Source organism: Corvus hawaiiensis, chromosome 4, assembly GCF_020740725.1.
Source record: "Corvus hawaiiensis isolate bCorHaw1 chromosome 4, bCorHaw1.pri.cur, whole genome shotgun sequence".
NCBI lineage: Eukaryota > Metazoa > Chordata > Aves > Passeriformes > Corvidae > Corvus > Corvus hawaiiensis.
The window spans coordinates 32,018,097-32,037,761 of record NC_063216.1 but is presented as its reverse complement, the minus strand read 5'-3'; the positions used below and the strand labels follow the sequence as shown (position 1 = coordinate 32,037,761).

Here is a 19,665-nt window from a genome sequence, read left to right as displayed (position 1 = left end):
TTACAGATACAGCTCTCTGGTGGGGTTGGGGAAAGAAAGTGGTTTCCAAGTGCAGAGAACTCTTGTGTATAAGACTTTATTTGCAGTAGTTTGTAACATACCCTAGCTGACCTGCTAGAAAGGCTGTGTGTATCATAACAGCTGTTTAGCAGTATGGAGCAGTTGGTTGTAGTACACCTGAAGCTCCTTTTTCTTGGCTCTTTTGTTACTGCATATTAGGGTGTTTCAGTGAACTTGGCTGGTTCAGATATAACAGGAAAAGAAACCAAGTGCAGGTGAAACTTCACACTCTCTCTTGTAGCAGAGACCCCTCTACTGCTGTAAAAGTCACATGTTTCTTAAGGTCTTTGATCACAGTTTTTCACAGGATTATAAATTCCTAAAGTAGCTAATACTGGACCAGTTACTGGTAAAAAAAAAAAGCAGGGTGAGAACAGGCACATTAGTCTGTCTGCCTGTTCTATTTAATCAACCCTTTTGAACCTTTTTATTTATGTCAAAACAAGCAGATTTAATAATTTCTATAAATTCATGTGTTAGTATAGTATTTTCTAGGCTTTCTAAATTCGAGTTGATGTCACTGAGTGTATTTGTGGTATGGAAGCTTGTATGAATGAAGAAAATGGTGTCTTTTAAACTGTTGCTGTTTTCGCTTTAGGCATCATTCACATGAATTTGAAATGCTCATGTGTGACATGTTAAATGTAATTTGCTGAAGCTACCTTTTGTTTATTTGAGAATCAGAGCTGTGCTGTATTCATAACCCCACAGCTGCAGGCAGGGCTGTTTTGTGATGTGTACCCAATTGAAATGGAGGAACACAGGCACTACCTTTTTTTTTTTTTTTTTTTTTTTTAATTAAGTTCTCATTTAAAGGTAATTTCTTTGTGGAATTTGGTTGCCTATTTCTCAGAGGAAGTAGTATTTATTAACTAATTCTGTGGTTTCCAGTGGAATTACACAGTGACACATGATTGACTTCATAGATTTATTATGCATGTACTTGAAATGTGTCATATTCATCAGGCGTACATTTGTCCCCAACCCATATTTAAATGAACTTTTTGATTGATTGATTCCCAAATAAGTTTTTTTTTTTTTTTCCTTCCCCCACCGTATGGTTTTGTAAACTGTAACAGATGTTACATGTTGTTATTTTCAGGGACAATTTAAGCTTATTGCTGCTCTCTGGAGTGGGATTGATTAGATGGTTTACTGTGTAATTGTAACTGTGCTTCAGGAGAACAGTTCAGTGACTTCTTCGTGGACAGTGTGATTGTTGCTACAAGCAGTCTTACCCTAGATTGTATGCAAACTGTCCTAAGAATATTGGCCAGCAGCTATGCTTTGTTCTGCAGATAATGCCAAGGGAAAGATTGATTTACTGACAGTATCGTGGGTGGCTGTGTGCCTTTATTTTTGTGTTACTATAGGATAACAGGAAACTCTTTGTAATTTGATAGCTAGTACACCATCATCTTTGCTACCCTACTGCCTGTGGTGTGTTCAAAAATAATAGGTATAGTATGAGATCATAGAGTAAGGTAGGAGTCACATTAACAGTGTGTTTTGAGACAAATGCTTACAACCGGAGAAGTATGCATATTAATAATTTGCAAATAGAAATGTATAGTTTTATTTCTTGAATTTACTGAGTGGTTGGTAGTCATTGATTTTGTTAGATGGAAATATAGTAACAAACTCAGAGTTTAAGGTATTAGGAAAAAGTTTAAATGGTTAGTCCACTTTCCCATCAGTTCTATGGAGAATGAAGTACTTGACATTTTGAAACACTGGCTATTACTTCATTTATTAATTTCATAATTATCCTGAATGTGAAAGTTAATTGTAAGCTCTCTATATTTGATAATAATGAGGTACTTCAAACTCTTCCAAGACTACTCCTATACAATAACATGTATATATTCTCAAACAAATCATTGAAACCCCTGAGTTGGAAGGGACCCACAAGGATCATCAAGTCCAATTTCTAACTCTGCACAGGGCAGCCTAAAAATTAAATCATATGTCTCAAAGCATTGTCCAAATGCTTCTTGAACAGAGGCAATTTATGTATATAATACATACATTAAAAACCTAAGTTAGAGGAAATAGTCAAGTGGACACAGATAGAAACCATAAAGAATTAAACCCTATTTAGGATAGGGGGAAAAATGTTCTACTCTGTCTTTGAAGATAACCACTGTAAAGTTCATCAAGATATTTTAACTATGCAACTGACTGATATGGAAACTGCAATAGGTTTCTGTGAGCTGTTCCTGAAATTTCAAAACATGGGGGGTTGAATGTCATAAGTCTGTGTAATAGAATGTAATGAAGAGTCAAAATTTTATTCTCGTAAGACCTTTTAGTTTTGATGTTGTAGCTTATATCTGTTGAATATGTACATCCTTATTGATGGTATTATGTATATTTTAAGATGAGACAATAAATGGGCAGACAGCTCTATTAATTTTGGGTGTCCCCCAGCAGTGTCCGTGGTAGTGGTGTTGCATTCCTTATCCAGACATAGATTAGCACATGTGTTTTTGTGTCATGGCTGCCTTTAGGTTTTTGTGAAGCAGTAGCTGGTAGCAGAGAGGACAAAGCAATGACAGTTTTATTAAGAAGGCCCAACATCTTCCCACTTATTTTAAGTCCTGAGCTCTTCCATTTCTGAGCAATTTATGGTGTTGCATCTGCTCCTGCTTTAAATTTTCTGGGCTCTATGCCCCCAGCCACTGAGCTTGTCTTGAACATCAAATCCTTTCTTGCCTAATGCTACCTTTTGGACAAGATTTTAGTGAAACAAGGGAAGATCCCTATATGTTGGCTGTGGTCATATTATTTAGAGACTTTATTTACAAAAAGGGATGAGATACCAGAACAAGGATTAACATGCTTTCTCTTTAATACTAAGATTCCTTGTCTGACTTGATATTTTCCCATAACATAACTGCATTTCCATTTGAGACACACATTTTTAATTTGGTCTTTGTCTTTTTGACTTTGCTCTCCCTGGGTTGTTTCTATCTCCTGAAAAAACGCAAACACATACCCCATACCCTACAGTCTTGGAAGGAAACAAAGAATTTGTGGCATAGCAGCTGACATTTTTCTGTGGTCTCAGGATAATAATTTGCTATGGGGTTTTGGGTGTGTTCTGCTACTGTGCCTTTTTAAAAGAAGGTTTGGGCCATGTGGTGTGGCTGTTGAATTCAGCATGCTGTAAAAATTAAAATTCTCTAAGTGCTGTGTAAAATACGCATTTAATCCCATACCCTAGTAACAAGCAATGTGACTTAAACAGTGGTGCCTCACATCCCTTTATTTGGATGCCATGGTCGAACATTTTCCTGTACTTTTCCTCTTGACCTGACAATAAACCTGAAAGTTTTAATGCCTGTTTTAAGTATTGGTTTCCTTACTCTTTACAGTAAGAGAGGCATTAGTCCATTAATTTTGTGACCTAATGTTTTAAAGAAGACCACTTGCTCACTTGATGGTCTTCCTTGATATTTAGCTTTCCAACAGCAGCTGGACAGATAGCATGGCAGCTGAATGTCATCTTTTCTGTGCCCCCTGGTTAGATCTATAGCTGCCTGTAGCCGAAGTCTTTGTCTGATTAGGTATAAATACTGAAAATAGGAAATCCGGTGAACATCTTGGCTGATACAACTCATAGTTATAGGTGCCACATATGGCATTTCCAAAGGCTTGTATCTTTTCCAGAGTGCAGAGCAGCTCCTCTCAGAAGTGGATGTTGCCCTGATAACAGGGTCACTCTTCATTTGAAACTGCTCTGAAATTGTAAAATGAAAAGTACTTTCTGTAAACAGCCCTCAGCCGTTACCGTTATTGCTTTTACTGATTCTTGCATATCCTGTTTTCCTCAACAAAATGACTGTTAGTACAGCCTTTGCCATTGAACATTTTGTTCTTCTTATCAATCCTTATGCTCACAGCACCCCATTTTTTCCATGGAGGTTCTTAGTCCTCCATCTTTCCTCTTCAGGAGATGCTTTGTGTCTGTGTGTATCCCCACCTTGAAATTCACTCTCCTTTAACTTCCCATCATAACTAATTTTCTATTTCACTGGTGAAGATGAAGTGTTTGGCACAATATGGAACTAATCTATTTTGAAAAGAAACTTTTGGCTTGCTCATTTCTGTTTCCCTGGAGGAGTTTGGTGGGGTTTTTTATGCACCCAGGTTTAAACTAAATTAAATTGAAATGGGATTTCAGATTAATTTCCAAAATACTAAATTGGTGTCAAGATTGAAATATCCTGTGGATATTCCTTTTCTTAGCTCTGGTGTCTTGTCCCTTAACTCCCATACACTTCCTACATTCGCTATGAAGGCCTGGCTTCCTTGGTGTAATTTTGTCATGATCTCTGAAAGAACTTCATCCACAGCACCTGTCCTTTAAGTCCTGCTACTTCTCCATCTGTTTCAAAACCTCATCTCACACAACCCACCCTTCCGTCCAGTGCCTTTTCAGTGCTAATACTTCAACTGTTTTCTAAATCCTGCGGAATTTTTTTCCTATGATTATATAGGTGATACTGTTTCAAATAAGGCTTGATACATAAATATCGGTCTTCATCTCTCTAGCTTGGTTTTAAGCTCTTACAAATTTTTTTAAATCTTTGATTGCAAGATTTTTTTTAGGCATGACAGTGAAAGACAGGCATCCTGCTTTTTTGGGTAGCAAGATGACTATTTTTAAATGTGTAATTTTATTTTGGAAGAAGAAGATGTATGTGACAAAGGAAAAAGTGGGAAAAAGTCCTCCAACTTGCTCGCAATGTATCAGAGGAATGACTAATCACATTAACTCCATTACATTTGAAATAAATTTGGGGTTGGCTGAAATAGGTGGCCGGAGTAGCTGAACCAATTTGCATTCTGGATGATCAGTCCTGACAGCTTTTTTGCTAACTTTCGAGAAAAGGGGAAAAGCCAAGCAGACAGGAGGTATTTCATATCAAATTTCACAGCTGTTTGTGTCTGTAGTAGTGTCACCAAAGGAGCTTCAGCTACACTAAATGTTGGATTTTGCCTGGGTTTTAGGGATGGAAGACTGCATTTAATGTTAATAGAACCTCTTTGAGACTGGTTCACCAAAATTTAGCAAGGTTGTTTCCTTTTCCAGGTAACTGGTAAGATCTTGGGATGGCCCTGCAGTACTGTAAGAGGCAGTTCTGTTATCTTAGTAGAGTGTCTCCTTCCTCCAGCAGGCAGGTGCTTAGCCTTGGGATGCTGTGTTCTCTTAGATGCTTTTCTGACATCACTTCAAACTATGCAGTAAGTCACTGGCATGAGTTAAAAGGTGCAGCTGTCTTAGTTAAAAACATGGCATTTTCCTTTTAAAGATTGGAAACGAGTGCACTTGGCACTGCCACCTCAGTGTCTAACAAAAGGCTGTGCCTTGGCATGGACCTGAAACTTTGGCTCTTTCTAAGTCCATTTAACAAAATACCAATAATGACTGGTGCATTTCAGCAAAAAGTACAGGTAATTAATTGGCTTTCTGCATAAACTTTTTTTTAAGTGCACCAGCTTGAAAAACAACTGAAAGAGCAAACATAATCTTTATTTAAAATTGTGTTGGGGGTGAAGCATAAATGAATCCTGAAGGAATAGCAGCAACTAAAAAGAGCAGCTCTGCAAATAGTGTTCTTCCTCCTAGTACTGCCAAATCACATATAAGGGCAAAAAAATATTTTTTTTTCCCCCATCCTATGCCATCTCTTGGTTCCTTCTACACAGCCTCGTTTGAACTTCATCTTTCAGAGAAATTACCTTAAAAAAACCCATCTATTTAAAAAATAGGTCGCTTCTATTAGAAGACAGCATCTAGTAATCAGAATGAATTTCATGTCATGGAAGGTGAAAGCTTGGCTTACTTGCAGTTTATCTAATTTTCCCACAGAATTATTGAAATAATCTACAAATATATATCAGACTTAATTTGTCAGACTATGCTTTCATTGTGCTAATGCTGGTCTTGTGGTCTGAAGTCAGAGGGTTGGTTGATTGGTTGAATATTCCTGGAATCCAGAATTTCTGTAACAAGGTAGGCTCCTGCTAATTGTTGCTATAGCTTTAAAGATCTGATTTTTTTTTTCTTTGCTATTTCTAGTTATTGCATTGCCCATAGGGCAAATTTCAAATACTTTGTTTTTATTTATGCATGTATCTATCCATGTACACACAAGTACATTTGTACATGGGGGCTTTTCATTTGAAGTCAAAGTTGGTTTGTTCTATTGACAAATAGGGTCACCTGGTGAGATTGAACCCTGATGCATGATGTGAGAGGAAGCAGTTTAGGTTAAAATGAACCTTTTTTTCTCAGATGAATGGAATTGCACGCTTTCTGAGCTTTTTTATCAAACTGTTCTGTATGTAGGATTCAAGTATCTATTTCAGTTGTTTCAGTATCTTAAGTCTTTGTGCACTTAGTTTAGATTCATGGTAATAATAAAGATTATCAGCACCAAAACCTGTTTTCTTATGGAGTCAGCAACAAAAAATAGTGAGATTCTCTGGAAACATTTTGTAGAAAGTCAAGTATGTTTTTCAAAGCAACTTAGAATCTCAATTTGAAATTTGCTTATAGATTAAAATTGGGTTGCTGGCTGCCATAATTATGGTTTGGTCTCTTGAGCTGTGGTAAATGTAAGTCAATCACAATAACTCTCCAGAATACTTGATGTGAAATTGCTTTTCTCAAGCCTAATAAAATTCTGACACTGTACATGCAAGCAAATATGAGTCTTCTTATTGTCCCCATACTAATGTTGTAGAAGGGATTTCCCCTGAAAATAAATGACATTTTCTGACTCATAACACTTACTTAGTCACAGAAAGCTTAAAAGTTGTACTGTCAGATCATCATCAAAAAGGAAGTTTATTTAGAAAATCTTCTTTTCCCCTTTTAAGTGTATACTTTAGAATTAATATATTCTGCTTGATAGTTTGGCTAACTGGCAAGTTAAGTTGCAGTTGGATTTGACATTGAAGAATAGTGTGTTTCTGTTTACATGGCTGTCTTTTAAATTGATTGGAATTACTATAACCATGGAAATCAATATGGTATAGAGATAAAATGTGCTTTCTTAGCATTATTTTAAAGCTGAGGGTAGACTGGTGTCTCTATGTGGCTTTTGTCAAGGCAGACATAACAGCACACACTAGTCGTAATCCATAGTCAAGAGAGGTAGAAAGATTTTTTATTTTCTTTACTGCTATCCTTATACCTCTTCACGGTGGCTGTGGCTTACTGAGATTGGCTGCTTAGCAAGCAATGACAAGGCTGTCTAACAAACAATGACCATTCAGGCAGTAAAACAATTAGCTATACAAGCAAAAGTATAGTTGCTACATATTATCCACAAGTTCTTCTTTGTACACTCTTAATGTCCTATAACAAGAACATCCTCTGCTTGTGTCCAGAACATCTTCTCTTATTGATTATCTTCTTGGCCTTGTCTGTGAGTTTCACTGAAGCTGCAAAATTTCACTGTAATATTCCCACAAGTAAATTCTGACTGGTTTCAAGTCTGATTCTGTAAGACTGTCAGTCCAGCTGTCACTCTCATCATCTCTTGTCTACCAAAGCCAATTCTGTAGGTGTGTGTATGTACATAAATTGTATGTATTTGTGCATCTTTTGTTTCCCCAGCTGTTAGAGCTCCTGACTGTAAGACTTTCATTTGAAATTTGCACTGTGAAATGACACTTAGAAAGCTGGGATTTGTGAATTGTCGATTTGTTTCCCATGTACAGACAATGTTTGTGGGGCTTTTAAAAGTTCCCTGCAAACAGCTTTACTTTCTAGTGCTCCTGTCACTTGACATCTCCCTAATATGATGAAGTGGCTACTTGTATTCCTGACAGGCAGCATTGCTGTTTAAATGTGGACAGTTTCCATCTTCTCTAATCTACCAGTGACATTCTTAGGCCTCTGTGAATGGATGAAACTTCATTGTTTGGTTTAAGCATTGTAGGATTACTAGGAATCGTAGATATAGAGAGTCAGTGAAGTCTGAGAGAGAAATCCTTCAGGTCATAGAAGTTTAAATGGGATTTTATTCATCGTTTAAAAAATTCCATGAGCAAACAAGCTTATTATTCATACTAAAGTGAAACAGGTATGGTTCTTATCATAACTGTTTTGTTGATGTTTACGCATACAACCTTTGGATGAAAGGCTTTTGAGTTTATCTAATGTGGTGGTCACAGTTTCTTTTTTGGATGTGACAAATTGTCCTTTCCTTCTCTTTCCCCCTCAAAGAGAAGTACTGGACAACTGTTTCCAAAACAGAAATACCAATAGTGGAAAGTTATTTTGAGGTCAAAATAGAGAAGCCTCAGTCACTTCTTAGAATAGGGCAACGGGCTGTTTCAGGGAAAACATGTATGATCTGTGCCATCTGTGAACATGGTAGCTAGTACAAGGTAGAGACTGGGACCAGAGATGTCACTTGAAAGAGCATGCTTCTCTGATGGCCCTATTTGTTTCTAATTGAGTTGAAAGACTCTTGGTGAACTCCTTCTGGTAGTCTTTCCTGTTCTTTTTTTTTTCCTCTCATTTTTCTTTGGCTTCAAAATTTATTGTACAGTATCCTTAAAGATTTCACAAGGGCCTCTTTACAGCCAGGTTGTTGAAATAGCTGTTCTGTTACTGAATACACCTCGATAGTCTCTTGGCTTCTTTTGTTTCCATTCTTTGCAGTCAGGTAGGTGGCATTGCTTAGAAGTTGTTTTTTTTTTTTTCTCATATGATGATTTTCCTCTGATTTTATTTTGTTTATTTGAAGCTTTTCTGTAGTTGACACACTGTTGTGTGTCTTGGTCACACACATGACATACTTAATGGGTTCTTTAAATAAATAATTGCAACCTAGATTTTCAGGACTGCTTGCTTTTTGGTGGGACTAGAATATTGAAGACTCTTGGCATAAAGGTATTTAATGGTTATACTCAATTAGCATAAAATTAGGCTTTTGTAATGCCTTGGAATATAATTTTGATAGAGCAAAGAAATACACTTGCTTTACACTTAATGTAACAGTCTTGTGATCTTTCCTATTGGTCATATTTACTTAAGGATGTACTGGGTGAATTTTGCTTTGGATTTTACCATAGGCTTGTATCAGAATTGGGGCAATAATTTGAAATGGTCTAGTCACTGTAGAATATTCATTTTAGTGGGCTTATCTCACACCAAGAAAACTGGAAGTTGTGCTGTCCCATCAATAAAAAATACAGAGTATGTCAACGTCACTGAGTTTGAAACACCTTTGGTCTTCATTGCAGTGTCATTGTCAGAACTTTGAAAGTCACGGAGCAGCCCCTGTCAGTGCAGCAGATGCTCGTGCAAGCATCTTCAAAAGTACTGATTATGTACAACAGAACAGTGTTCTGGCTTGGCCATTAATCCTTGTCACTGCCTCTCCCCCAAATACACTGCTTTGCCTGATGTGAAGAAACAACGTTAAGGTATTGCAGGTAGAGAATGAGGTAAAGCTACCGGCCTGTCTGGTAGGATGTGATAATGGAGCAATGATTTTATTTAGAAATTCATTTAATGACTATTTTTATACAAATTAATGTTCAGGCTTCTCAGTTGTATTCTTTTTCTTAAGTTAACTTCAAATATTTTTTTATTCGGATTGGATGGACAAGTTGCATTTGTGATGAAGCACTTTTTTTCTTTTGTTTTCTCATTCTAAGACAGTGGTTGACTTTCCAAATTTTACATATAAATGCTTTTATTTCATGTTGACATACCACCTCAGACACAGGAAAATTTCAGTGCTAGAACTGTGGGACCTGTTCACCCCTGTAAACAAAAGTTTCCACTAGACCAGACAGGATTGTGAAATTCACATCAAGGGAAGACCAGTGTTCAGGGTGTGTATTTTGAGACTGTTTTTCATGCAAACAGTGGTGCTTTCATTGATGCTTCACCAGGTTATTCTCTCTTTTGGGAGACAAAGCTAGGGCATGAGGGGAGGAATCTCATATTTATCTTGGTTTATAAGATATTTTCTTTGCAGTCATCTGGGTTTTACCTTGTTTTCTTCTCTGTTTTCCCACTATCAGTAGGCACGCTCCTTTAAGCCTTTTAAGATTAGCCTATGGAAGGAGACAGCATTTCCACTCCTTGAGCGAGGGAAACACTGTTGGATTGGTTCTCACACCCCTAGGTTGTAATGTCCAATTGAGAAGTCTGCTAATAGTCAGAAAATTACTCCTTCCAACTCAGTTACATTTAGAAGTAGGAAAGGTAATAGGCAAATGCCCTTTTTAATAGATAATTTGTATTAACTGAGAGCTAGCCTTTTCTCATTTTTAACTATGGTCCTAGCTTCATCATGAAGCATAGACTTATTTAATAGGAAGAACAAACTAGCTGCAGGATGAGTAGTGATTTCTGAAGAAATTACTTTTCTTCAGTTGGTAGAAGTAACTTTTGTTTCTGGAGTGGATTTGCATTTTCACTTAGGCTGTTTAAAACTTGCCGGACTCCAGCAAAGACATGCTGGTTTAGTTGTTCGGTTTGGGTGTTGGTGTATGATACCTGGAGACTGCTCACGTTCTGTCTGGGTGCTTTATCTATCTGGTGTCCAGTAACTGAGGCCTTGGAGAGTAGTGCAGGGAGTGTTGAAGAGCACTACGTTCCCTATTGGTCCCATCTACTTCAGTGCCTTAATGCATTTTAATCCTTTAATGTATCCCATATTACAAAAAATAATTGTGTCATTTTTTCTTAAAGGCTGAGAAAGCTTAGATCAGGGGGGTTGGATTTGGTTTGGTTGGTTAGGGTTTTTTTTGTTTTGGTTTCATTTTGTTGGGGTTTTTTTTAGCTCTGTGCAATTATTAGCCAAGCTGGAAAACTTTGTTATAGACACCTGAGTAACATGATGCTTGGGCTTTTTTGTGTCAAGGGACAATGTTTTTGTCCTAGCTTGCCTTGCAGCCCCACAAACACACCCGTTTGGGAAAGACAATAAATTTTTTTTAATTCTCTGTTTTGTCACTTTTGTACCCAGGAGCACAAGATTTTATTAAACTAACTTTCTTACAGCTAGCAAACAATAAAGTTTTGGTAGATACTGAATGCTTTTGGGCCTTTCATCTCTTGACTTCTGTGAATCCAAGCAGATTTTGTACAGACAGGTGAGGTAAAGAGCAGTCTCCCTCAGCTTCTTATTTCCTGTTGTTCTGTGTTAGAGAGGGTACACAGCAGTGGTGCACTATGCCTGCCTCTGACATCAGTGTCTCTTCACCAGAAAGTGCCAGCCTTTTCCATTCCATGAGAGTCTTGTATCTAAACCACTTGCTACCTTTCTTGACCCTTATGTGTGCTGTATTGTCTCTTTTAAATAGAGAAAAACATGACAAAAACATACATATTTTCTTAGCCCAAGGAGGCCTAATGCCCTGTGACATTTATTTTCCTATCCTGTTCCTTAAAACATCCTGCAGTGTTGCAGCACTGCAGGCTTTGTCTTCATTGGACTTCCTTGATGACATGTTGCAGGTGTGTCGTTTACTACATGTTTATTTTCTTACACAAGAGTTTTGAGGGCATGTTGCGGGTTAGTGAAGTCTGTGATTGAGACCCTTGCAGATCCCTAGCTCACAGGTATTGAGATGAGTATGTTTGCTCATGCGTGGACTCAGTAAGCATTTTTTGTGTGCTTTTTGCATTGTAGTAGAAGTGAATAATTAAACAGAGCTGTGTTTCTTTGCACAAGCTTTTTAAAGCAGCAGTGAGGAAAAAAAAGTGGAAACTAATGGTGTACAGTGCAGAATTTGTTACAGTTATTTCTGTGATCATAAGCTGGCTACTTTTGTTCCAAAAAGTTAATTTAGGATTTGTCTCGAATGGGCTTATGGATGTTCAAGAGGATTGTGAGCAAATATCTCTTGAGGACATTTTCTACTAATACTTTTAAAAATTATAATTTATTATTTTTAACCTCAGGATTGCAGGTTTCAATGAAAAATGTATGGCACAGAATTCTTTAAAAGCATTTATTTTGTGCATTAGTACTGCAAAGGAAAAAGCAGAAGCTGTGGAAGGACAGGATTTCAAGAAGTAGGTTTTTTGTTTGCTTTGGGGGTTCCCCCCCCACCCCAGTTATAAAAAGGTAATTCCTCGAGACATCACTTTTTTCTGAACATTCAGCTTTACAAAAACTGCCAGGGCAGGTTTTGATAGCAATTGAGACTGCTTTCTTTACTCTCCAACATAAGGTTGCAAGTTAGTGATATCCTCTAATTTTCCAGGAAGACATAAATCTCTTCTGTTGTTGAAGAAGTAGCAGTATTGTGAACGTATCTCTTTATAACAATTTTGATTGACATCAAGGTCCTTTCTTCAATCACGATAGGCAGAGATGTTTTAAAAAAAAAAAAAGGTTGTATTGTAGGTATTTGTCAAAAAGACAACCATGTGCCAACATACTGCCTAACACTTCCTTTCCAAATAAAACTGACCACAAGTTAATAAAGTATGACTTCCTGTAGTGGATGATAAATACTGGAATGCTCATGTCTGGTTTGTCCTGCTTTGAGATACTTAAAGCAAGAGATGGATCGGAGAACCGGATAGTGTGTTCTAGATAGCGTGGTGTAACTTTTGTATTGAGGGATCATTTGCTGTAGTGCTAATAGCCACATTATCCTGTTGTCCTTTCTCTTAATACGTCTTGAAACTTTTAGGCAAGTAGTTGAGACTTGACTGCTTTGGTGTCCAGCTGGTTTGCTTCTTACCAAAATTTTGAGGATATTGCTATGTCGGGAATTATTCTGAAAGGTCTCTAAAGAATTTTCACTACTGTTCTTCAACTGCAAGAGGAAATTTCCCTCCCTCCAACTTCATTACCATTTCCTTCGGAAGAACATCTCTAGGGCTGTGAATGAGCAAGCTATAACAAAACAAAAGACTTCTGTGATTTTCCTCAGCCTCCCTGGTTTCTCACATTCAGTTTCTATTGCAAAGCCCTACCTAGCCTTTCTTCATTTTGATATACGTCAAACAAACCCTTTTGAGCCTGCTGCCTATTAATACAGCAGCCGAATTGCAACAGAGATATTCTCATCAAGTACCTGGTAGACTTTCCCCTGTTAGTAATAGAGGGAGAGCCACTGTGTCCTTGATTATTCGAGTCTCTGAACCAAAATGGGGAAATATATATTGGGGGAGGAGTTAAATCTTTCTCCCATTCCCTTACACTTTGTATAAAACCTGCCAGCCCCTCTGAGTAATTAATCAATCATGGAAACATTGACCCTAGTTTTTGGACAGGGAAAGTATTAAATGCTTAGCTTAAAAAGTAAAAGCAAAATCCCATACCCCGCCAAAGACGGACATCTGTTTCTAACTTCAGCTTTTTATTTTTTTATCTTTCATTTTTTTTTGTTGGTAAATCTCCCAGACAACAGCAGTTCTGTAGAGAGTTTAAATATGAAGGAATGGCAGGACGGGCTAAGGGCACTTCTACCGAACATTAACATCAACTTTGGTGGACTGCCCAATGCTTCTTCCCCCTCCAACGCCAACCACAGTGTACCAACGTCCAACACTGCCACCACCGACAGCCTGAATTGGGACAGCCCTGGCAGCTGGATGGACCCCGCAATCATCACAGGTAACCGTTTCTCACTCCTTCAGCTCCACTGGCAAACCATCAAATGGGTATTTGGCACAAACTGATTTACATCTGAAAAAAAAAAAAAGAAAAAGTCAGTATGCGGTGGTCTCTTCCAGCTTCCATCCACAAAACCTCAAGGGTCCAGGAATTTTTGTGGAATCTCTAGGTATAACAGAGCGTCACTTAGGCCTTTGCAATGCATGCCCGGGACCTTTGCAGGCAGTCAGGTGGATCAGCCCTTTCCTGTAGGGTCAATCTATAGGTGTCCCTTCTGCTGGATGGCATGTCCGGTATGTGCGTCGCTGGTCCTGAGGCACTGAAGGCAAGCACTGGACTTTGTTATTTAAAAAGGGACGTACTCCACTTGTTTATAAAGCTCTCTTTTATAAGGCTGTCTGGTTGTGTTTCCCTGTTAGAGAGGCTGAAGCATGATTCAAGTAGGCAGAGTAAAAGGTGAAGCATGTAGTGTACTGGCAGCTTGGTGTGGTAAGGTCACAGTGACAGGGAGGCAGTTCTTGAGCAGGATGTGTGATAGAAAAATGTGTGTTTTATGAAGAAGTGCTCTGAGGGTGAACTTTCTCCTGTCTGGATTTAATGTTAAATGTTTTTGTGGGCAGGGCACTTACATGTAATAATGTAAAATGCATTTTCTGTACAAACTAATCATGTTTTTTCATTGTTGCTTTTTGCTAGGTTAAATTGACCTCCTTCATGGTCAATTTATTGCTTCTCCTCTGACTTGCCTGTATCCCTGTTTCTTTCTTCTTTTCTTAGGTATCCCAGCCTCCACAGGAAACAGTTTAGACACCCTTCAAGATGACAATCCTCCACATTGGCTAAAATCTCTTCAGGCCCTCACAGAGGTGGACGGCCCCAGTGCAGCGCCATCACAGACGCACCACAGTAACCCCTTCGGCACACAGATCCCTCTGCACAGAGCCAGTTGGAATCCCTACTCTCCTCCTTCAAACCCCACCAGCTTTCATTCCCCACCTCCAGGCTTTCAGACAGCCTTCAGACCCCCCAGTAAAACCCCCACAGATCTACTACAGAGCTCAGCGCTGGATCGTCATTAGGAAAGGAGGAAAAAGAAAAAAAGAAAAATAAGACCCAAAACGTTAGAAATGCAGGAAGTGTCCCACCCTGACTCCTCCCCATGCCCACCTACTGTTCCCTGTCATATCTTTCTTTCTGAAGAATCCAGTTCCTGATCAAACTTCCCCCCCAAATGCAATGCCATCACAGGGTCATGACCATTCTTTTTGTTAAGTTTCTGCAGAACAGTGTTTGAAATACACTGTTTGAAATACTTTCTAACCATTCTAAGAAAAAAAAAAAAAGAGAGAGAGAAATCAAAATGCAGTCTCAATGCTTAAGGAGAATATTACTGTCTTACGTCTTTTGCACATGAGTATTTCTGCCTAGTGGAAAAGTGTCAATCTGCAGTAGGGGAAAAACTGCAATGCAGAATCAAATGCAAGAACATGAAAAAGGTATTTAATTTAAATGAAGTTACTGGACATGTGGGGCAAGCAGTGGCCCAGCATTTATTTTGCATTCAGTGTGGCACTACACAGGGAAATTGCTATGTTGGGGTTGGTTGGTTTTTTTTGTTTTTGAGCAGGGGATTTTATTGCATCAGTCAGAGTTTGACATGAAGTGTGTTGAAAGACAAAACACAGCTATGAGTAACTGGCATGTTGCTAAATAGTGGTTTAAAGAGGGGAGAATAAGATTTTTCTTTAATTTTGGCTTTAGATTTCAAGTAAACTTTAATGTTTTAAAAGTATTCACAGATTTAATACCTAGCGTATACGTAATATAATTATAAGCAGCTGAAACACGAGTGATATTTACTTCAGTCTTTCTGTCTCCTCTATCAGTCTCTCTTTCTTTTTTTTTTTTTTTTTTTTTTTTTTTTTAAGAAAAGATTCACCTGATTAGGGCACTCTGGGATAGCACTGCATTGGGGCCACATGATCACCATCAGGAGCAACCTCTGACCTCCTCTGCCTGCAGCTTTTACTTAACCCTGTAGTTTCTGGACGTTTGTGCAGTATTGAAAAGACAGGAAAAAAGAAACAGATAAATAAACATGGTTATAACCTGACGCTAAAACTAAAACCAAGGAAATGTACCTCTTTCTTCAGAATTAAAACTAAAATCTTAAATAAAACAGAAAACTTGATGATGACTTCATGTTTGCTTTTTGGTTTTTTTAACATTGGATTTTTAATTACTGCATCTGGTAAAAACCGTATGCACTTGCATGTTTGGGGTTTTCTTCTTATTCATCTAAACCAGAACTACTTTATCATTGGCAATATTGCTTTGTACGCTAACTTATGTATTGAAGAGTGGAAATAGCATAACACTTAAACCTTTTAAAGGGATTTTGTTGTCTTTACTCATGGCAATGGCTAGAGGCTGTCAGTCTAACTGTTACTGGTGGTATCCTTTTAAATCAGAAGCATGAAAATCTTGTTTATATTTTCTGAATTAAATGCCATGGCACTCAGGGTAGCTAGTATGCCATAATATGCCTGAAAATATAGCAGAGAATTTGTTATGACTCCCTGGTTAGTCAGCAACCTTGCATAAAGGTGTAAAATATTGTCACTCCACAACAGGGGATGAAGAGCTCTTGATGTACAGGCCTCCAGTAAGCTTTTATAATTCCAAGCAGACATATTTAAAACCTGCAGCCTTGTGGTTGGGCTGCTGATTGATGTAGCTTACGAGGGTGGCAGAGAGCGTGGAATTCTAAAGATGCCTGTGCAGAAGGATTTCTCATCTGGTGTGAGCTGTATAGTTCAGGCTGACAGCCTGCCTGATGAAAATGTTTGCTGCTGGTAGGGGCAAGGAAGGGAATTTCCACTGATGAACTGTAAACACCTAAATGGGGATGTGGCAGGGGAGGAACTGGCTTTCAGGAAGTGGGAACAAATCCTGAATCAATCACTGGACAGAGAAGCCAAGTCCTGAATCTGCACAGTGTGTTTCTAAATATCCTGTTATGCAAAACATCACTTGGTGACTATGTGCTTTTGCTCTTCTCTCACCTGCGTTGCCGTTTTAGTGCTGTATTTATTACTCTCTGTATTATGGGCCTGTGTGTACTGTTTCTGAACTGGCAGCATTGCTGCACATGAGTCATGTGCCCTGGTTACTTGAGGGAATGTGCACACCCTTTGATGCCAGTGCTCCCCCAAAAGCAAACTATGTTTTTGTCACCCAGTCATCCCCTGTAACTGCTGGTGGTGGAGAGAGAAGTGCTGCAGGCTGGAATGGCCTCATCTGTGGCAGTGCCTATTGGTGCCCCTGAACTGGGGGTGCAGCCCAGCAGGAACTGTCAGCTGGAGGTGCTGGTGAAGATGTAAATGATCTTTGGTTTGGGGCTTTTTTGTGTCTCCTTCCCCAGTTGCTAGATGTTTTTCCACCTTTAATACTCTGTTTTAGAAGGGTGCCCTTCCTGACCCTGAAAATTAGCAAGCCTCCCAAAGTAGTTCGAACTGCTTTCTATGTACCACAGCAATTCCTGAAGCTGCTGCCTATTACAGTTTTTTACTTATCCCTTTGTTGCAGTTTAGGAGGTGCTGTAGCAACCCTGTGCCCATGGTCTGCTGCCACTAGAAGCCAGGCTTTAGCTGCTTGGGAAACGCTTACTCCCTGCTGCCATGCAGCAGCTTGTGTGGTTGGCCTACCAACAAACCCTTAGCCTTCAGAGAAAAGTTTGCAACGAGAATGATGTTGTTCCTTATGGTGCTGCTTTCCCAAGAAAGACTTCTTGGTGGGTAACATCAGCATTACAGCAGCAAAGTATATCAGTGATCAGACTGATGTGTGTTGGGTGCAGTTTCTGTGACTTTTAGCCTAGTTTTGTGTATTATCTGATGCGGATTCCTGCATCCCCTCAGTTGGGAACCAACCTGGTATTTCACTTTGTTCAGCTGTGTGAAGCTCAACTGGTTTTTTCTGAAGTTTTGGGTTTATTTGGTTTGGTTGTGGGGGGGAAAGAGGGAGGAGGGGAAGGTGGGTTTTGGGGTGGTTTTTTTTGTTTGGTGTTTTTTAAAATTAATTGATGGAGTTTTCCTATGACAAGAATTCTGTACAAGAACGTTTATTGAAAAGAGAACATGATGTGATCGTCTCAGTGCATGGTCTGTTGTTCTTACATTGTACGGACGCTTGCAGCTCTTCCATGCATTAAGCAAAGAACAGTGCTTGACTGAAAGGCTGGTGACCAAGGATTAGCAACACATTTGGTAGATGATGTCTGGTGAAGATAGAAGATGGGACAGACTCCTCTTCCAAAAAGTGTTTGGGTGTGTGTTGAGGGAAGGAAGGGAATTGTTAGCCATGAAAATGTTGGTACGAGAAGCTGTGTGGCATTTTCAACAAATTTACAATTCAGGTGTAGTAATTTGAGGGTGAGCAATGCTGGATTGATAGTGTAAGGGTTCCTGCCCTGTGGCTTCCCCCCCCCCCCCCCCATCTTTTTAATATCTAACAAGAGAATGATGTTTTTCTAGATTACAGTAAGAAATAAAATTATACCTTCTGGCTGAGGTGAAGAGCCATTGTATGCATTCCTTTTCCTTTAACAACTTTCATTTCCTACTTGGAAATCGAGTGTCAGCAGGTATGTGCCATTGTAAATGCAGTGTCTTGACAGAGCTGTTTTGTTCACACTTAAAATAGAAAAAATGTAGAAGGGAGAAAGAAAAAAAAAAAAGCTAAACAGGGGAAAAACGTTAAATGTTGGGGGAAAAAAGAGAATTAAAGCCACTTGCAGCTGGCACATGCTCAGCATGTCCCGGGTTATTGTGAAGTTCAGTGTTCCTCCTGTTGTGAGAGCTTCTGGCAGTGCCCTGGACTCCCTGTGCCTGGCACCAGGAGTCGGGTCTCAGCCGGTACCAGGTTTTGACCCAGCCTGATGCCTTGAGCAGCAGTTACTGGCAGTGAGGGAAGGTCTGGTTATCTGCTGAGCTGATCCCAGGTGAATTCACCCTCTGGCACCCCCTGCCTCCTGCAGCTCCTGAAATGCTGTTGCAGTGACCCTGCTGGAGCAGGCATTTCACCGGTGCTGACCACAACTGACTGGGTCAAGCTGGACCTTCGCTGTCCCTGTTCAGGGACTTCCTGACCTCTGAACTTTTGTTTTGCTTCATCATAGACTCTGTTGTCCATTAAGTTTTTGGGGTTTTTTTTTCCCTGAGGTGCTCTTTTAATCATAAACATCAGAGGTGTTGGATTTTAGGGAAAATGGGGGATGGGTTTGGCTTTGTGGTTTTGTTTGCTCTGTTTTAGTTTGGGTTTCTTATAGTTTGGTAGAGCTGGTCATGCTGCTTTGGAGATTTTTGGCTTTTTTTCTTCTGGTGGGAGGGAAAGGGTCATGCATCAATTGCCGTTTTTATACTTGAAAGGGAATTTAGAAAAATACACTTGAAAAGTTTGTGAAGCCTGGGTGCTTCTTGTTCATGCCTCTCCTCAGAATGTGTGGAAGTTGCCTTAGTTGCAAAGGAGCTTGGCACTGGTGTTGGTCTCTAGCACACATAAATCCATTGCATGGCAGGTGTTGTATTGCCTGGGACTGATTCCCTCTGGGGAAAACTGTTGTGCTGGAATAAAAACTCACTGCTCAGAACTGAGGTGTGTGAAGAAACTGAGAAGTGGCAGGCACAGTGCTTGAAGGGTTGGGGGATTGGAGTTGTCACTGGCCCTACTTCAAGGGCTTGTAGGTACTTGTAACTTCTTGAGGGGGATGAACTCTCCTCCAGTCCAGCTCTTGGTGACACGAGTTTTCAGTGTGGCCAGAATGTGTACTGTAAAGCGGTGTTTGGCATGAGTCTGTGCTTTGAGTGGTTGTTGCTTTACATCTCCAGCAGCACATGGCTGCATGGTCAGCTGTGGAAGTGCTTTCCACTTCAGTGGTGTATGGTCATCTGTTCGAGCTGAATGCTGATGCAGGAGCTGTAAGAGCTTG

At 39.4% G+C, this 19,665-nt stretch overlaps 1 protein-coding gene across 5 annotated transcripts in view; it reads left to right on the top strand.

Moving 5' to 3' along the window:
* The window catches only part of CNOT4 (CCR4-NOT transcription complex subunit 4), a 78,165-nt gene extending 62,292 nt beyond the window's left edge, over positions 1-15,873 (top strand). For 3 of the 5 annotated variants that reach the window (XM_048301307.1, XM_048301309.1, XM_048301308.1), the window contains 2 exons: positions 13,464-13,676; positions 14,454-15,873. In XM_048301307.1, coding sequence (XP_048157264.1) covers positions 13,464-13,676; positions 14,454-14,755 — 515 coding nt within the window. In that variant the 3' untranslated portion in view covers positions 14,756-15,873. The remainder of the gene's footprint in view (positions 1-13,463; positions 13,677-14,453) is intronic. The other 2 variants (XM_048301310.1, XM_048301311.1) reach the window with 1 other exon arrangement.
* The last annotated feature ends 3,792 nt before the right edge of the window (positions 15,874-19,665 follow it).